The sequence below is a fragment of the Armigeres subalbatus genome, chromosome 2 (genome assembly GCF_024139115.2).
Source record: "Armigeres subalbatus isolate Guangzhou_Male chromosome 2, GZ_Asu_2, whole genome shotgun sequence".
In the NCBI taxonomy this organism is placed as follows: Eukaryota; Metazoa; Arthropoda; class Insecta; order Diptera; family Culicidae; genus Armigeres; species Armigeres subalbatus.
The window spans coordinates 30,808,918-30,813,612 of NC_085140.1; the positions used below are offsets into that span (position 1 = coordinate 30,808,918).

At 36.5% G+C, this 4,695-nt stretch overlaps 1 protein-coding gene across 1 annotated transcript; it reads left to right on the forward strand.

Annotated features, from left to right (window-relative positions):
- The first annotated feature begins 245 nt into the window (after positions 1-245).
- LOC134214196 (arylalkylamine N-acetyltransferase-like 2) lies at positions 246-1,297 on the forward strand. The gene has a single exon (XM_062693605.1). It carries the CDS (start codon positions 294-296, stop codon positions 954-956), a length of 663 nt encoding a protein of 220 aa, XP_062549589.1. The 5' UTR covers positions 246-293; the 3' UTR covers positions 957-1,297.
- The last annotated feature ends 3,398 nt before the right edge of the window (positions 1,298-4,695 follow it).

Below are 4,695 nucleotides of genomic sequence, written 5' to 3' on the forward strand. Positions count from 1 at the left end.
ACACTCACTGAATAATATTGCATAGGCGATAACACATGCAATCAATCTAATAGCCAAGAAGCGTGATTCTCTAGCATTATAGTAATTAATTGCCTTGTGTCTACAAGTTGGATACCGCGAGCTCACGCTTGCAAAAAAAAACTTGTTATCCGCCGATGTTATATCTCCAATCAGTGCGGTGTGGACAAAATTATCGCGAGCAATGAGAAGATTAGATTTCCTACTTGATCTCGCAGTAATTACTGGACCGCTTCTAAACGAGAACATCAGTGATCTCGTGATCTCGGTGTAAGATGGAAGTAATCCCTACGTTCAGTGGTATCCAATTTCGTCAGGCGGTTCCAGCCGATAGGGAGGCCTTTCGAGAGGCTCTGGCGACGTTGTTCTACGCAGACGAGCCCCTCACCATCAGCTACTACCAGGGCAGCGAGGTCACCGATGACGACATGGCGTACTCATTGTCCCTCATCGAAGAGGGATTTGTTTGGCTGGCTGTGGAGGAAGAAACCGGACAAATCGTTGGATTATCCGGAGGAGAATTTTGCGAATCCGACGAGGCGGAGCAGTTGATCAGTTTGGCGGGTCAAACTGAATCTAAAAAGTTTGCAGATATTCTACGACTATTGGGAAAGTTGTCGAAGGAAGGCGATTTATTCAGAAGATTCGGAGTAAGCAAGGCTTACCACGTACACTTTTTGGCGGTCCATTCACGCATGCGGGGGCGATCGATGGGAAAAATTTTGATGGAGAAACAATTCGAATATGCCCGGAAATGTAACGTGAAGGTGGTTTGCGCTGACGTGACTGGTTTCTATTCGGAAAAGCTATGCAAGTCTCTGGGAATGGAATGCATTCAAGCAATTGCTTACAGCACGTTAAAAGATGATGCGGGCGAGCCGATGTTTCTAGCCGAAGAGCCACATGTGTATATACAAAGTATGGTAAAAATATTGTGATAAATACTGAAATCGATACAAAATGTGCTTAAATATATGAGTAGTGAAATTGATTCACATGTTGACAATAAAAATGACCTAAAATTGTATCAGCATGTTATATGGATCAAATCATATTGGCAAACAGAATTTATTGAAGAGCTATTATGACAAAATCGAGAAGAAAGAATCTGATGAATGATAGTAAACAATGTGGTAATACAGTTAAGTTAAAAATATACGAAACAATATCTTTGAACATTCTAACACTGCACTGTAACAACTCATTTATGTATAGGGTAGGATCACCGGTCGTGGCCATAGCACCAGTTATGACCATAGTTGAAACGATAATAAATAAATTTCCATTCCACTTCTGATACTTGAGATTTTCTTGTGTATTAATGGGAAATCTATTTGCTCTCGATGGTTAATAAGTGGATAATGAGTAGTTGAATGTTCATAGAAAAAACCAAATTGCTTATCAACAAAAATTAAATTCATTAATATGAACAATCATTCTTTTCAAAATAATCTTTTCAGACAGATTGCTTATTGAAGAAAGCAAACTAATTGGGCGATAACTAGAAGCTTCAGCTGGATTTTTGTTTTCAAAATTGGATTGGAATAACTTTAAACTTGGCTTAAAAACCTCGCAGTTAATAACTGTGGAAATGCTAATTGAACTGCTGCGAGGCGGCAATGTCCCAGTGGGGGATGTAATGCCAATGAAGAAGAAAAAGATCTCACTTTTTGATTGAGAATGTCTTTGAACCTCCGTGTAATCTGATCTGATTATCATTTCTTTTTATTTTTTTCAATATCACATGAAAAAAATATTTATCTAAAAGCTATTTCCATATATGCTATCTTTTATATTTTCCAACTAAGGTGAAAATATTTGGTGTATCTTCTGAATAAGAATACCCTTTTGAACTAAGTTTTACCGAAAGGCTATCATTTCACTCCGAAAACGAACTTTTTATAGAAGCCTCTGAGACCCATAGTATTATATACCAATCGACTCAGCTCGACGAGCTGAGCACATGTCTGTCTGTCCGTGTGTATGTATGTGTGTATGTGTGTGTGTATGTGTGTGCACAAAAGCTATAAAAAACATTAGACAACTTTTCGTATAGAAATCCTTAACCGATTTTCTCGCAACAAGTTTCATTCGACAGGGGACAAAGCCTTGTTGATCACTATTGAATTTTATAACGATCGGTCATTGCGTTTAAAAGTTATGAAGAAAATGGTACATCGGACCATATAAACCCCATATAAGGTTGGTGTCTTAACTAAATGCGAGAAAGGCACCACCAACGCTAGGTGGATTAATCTGGGTTTTGATATTGCTTTGGCGATTTTATATAGCTTGAAATCTTCCGACATTTCGATGTACTGCTCAGTGGATATGTAACAGATAATTAGCTTCGTGATATTGTTATCTGTTTGTTTAACTGCCCAGCTATATAGCGTGGTCTCGTGGTGTAGTTATGGTATTTCCATAATCTCGAGCAAGACTTGCCTCTTCGTTTGAGAGTGCCACCAATAGACGAATTTCGCGCCAACCCTTCTATGGGGCTGGCAGCACCATCTCAGAATCGAATGAAACTTCGTGGGCACTTAGTTTTTCAAAAATTGTCAAGAGTAACATTTGATGAGAGCCTAATTCTTTTTCATTGATTTTTTTTTTAAATCGATGTGACTCTAAAATGAAAAGACCTACAAAAAAGTGTTGTATGGCGGACTGTCGTGAAATTCCCTGAAGTTTTTTTTTGAAAAATATCCAAACAATAAAAAACCGATTTCTACACTGAAAAAAAAGTTTTAAAAAATTTATCGAATCAGAAATCAATAATTTTTTTCTGCAGATAGGTATTTCAATTATCTAACTTTTCTGGGAATAATGTTCCTGTGACATATTAAAGGACTGCATGTTTATATAAAAAAAACTGTAAATAACCTGTGAAAAAAGTTATTCGCAAATTAGTCAAATCATGGTCAACAAGCATGGGGAGTACTACACGTTCGCTAACCTGTCGAAAAATGGAAGAAAAATCAAGATCAAGTGACCGGAATTTGGACAAGAAAGTAATTACTTCTATAAAACGAAGGAATTTCATGTTGATTTGTGACTAGAAAAACTTTGTTGTACGAGAAAGGCAAAAAGCTTGGATCTACAATAATTTCTTGTTGATTCTAATTCTAGAACAGAGAATCTTCAAAGATTAATAAAGACAGCTAAACAATTAATTTTAAAAAAAATATTAGGGGGAATGACGGCTTTGACTGGTTTTGCTCTGTTATTGTCAGGGGGTTTTTTATGACTGATTATGCTCAAATGTGGACTAAACATTCTTTGCATATCAAAGAATATTGTGGCCAAATTTCATAAAATTCGGTCGACAAAAACCCCCCTGACAATAATAGAACAAAACCTGCCGTCTTTTCCCCTTAATAACTTTTAATAGAACAGAAAAAGCAGAATCATAATTTCTTTTTTGAAGTGACTTAGGCTTAAATTTTCCTCTCAATTTCTCAACACCAGGAATAACTCAAATAACCTTCTAAAAATAACTCTAGAATCTTTAACCTTCTTAGGCCCAAATTTTTGTTTTCACTGCTCAAAAACACTTTCTTAAATCGATCTTACCTAATGCTTTAAAATTTTGAATTTTTAGAATTTTGTTTTTCAATATTACAATTAATTGTATATTATGTATTCGGTAACTCGGCCGTACGAAAATCATTTTTTTGTTAAATATCACTTATGTCGAATTCGTTTTTAAAAAGTTCCAACCTAGGTTGGAACCAGTTCCAACCTAAGTGCTGTCAAAGTGTTTTTATTCGCTCAGGTTGGAACTAGGTTCGCACTAGTTCCAACCCCAAAGCTGTCGGGTTCGCACTGTGTTGTTTCACGGTTTCGCACCGGGTTCACCAATACAACTGTACTACAACTGTCAAAACCACGTGGGTGGGTGGGACTGGGCGGAATAAACAAGCAGAAGGGAGAAACGAAACTGTCTGTTTATTAAAATAAAATGCGCGTTGAAAATCTTTTTTCCGGGAATTTTGTGATATTTGTTATTGTAGTTTAAAATGAAATTAATCCGGTACTGTTGTCTAGATTCAGTTTTAAAAATAATTGTTGGGGAGGTTATGTATTCATAAGTTCATTCAGGTTTTCCTCACAGATGGTGTCCTAAATTAGGTCAAATATTTTTGAGGAATACCGAATAGAATTATTTCTTATGCAAAATTTCTTTTGAAATTCTTCCAAAAACTCTTTCGTGCGTTTCAGACTTTTCTCCGGGAATTCTGCCAGAAATTACTTCAGAAATTCTTTCTTGAATTTTTGGCGATATCTTTCAGACATTCCTCCATATTTTTTCCAAGGGATCCTTTCGAGATGAATTCTTTTGAAAATTCTTCTAGGAATATCTTTGAATACTGTTCCAGGATTTTCTCTGGAAGTTGCTCCTGGAATTAATTTGAAAATTCCTACAAAATAATTCCTTCAGGAAATCTTTCTAGAATACAGGAACTTACTCGAAGTATCCTTCAGAAATTGCTACGCAAGTTTCGTACATAAATTCCCCCGGAAGTACCTTGAGCAATTCCTCCGGGAGATTCTTGAAAATTGAAAATGCACGGGGCCCAAAATCCGGCGGAAAATTTTCCTGAGCTGTGAGGCTACCTTTATCAGGAGAGGTAGCGAGGAAAAAAAAATTTGCGAATCCTGGAGAATTTTTATTAC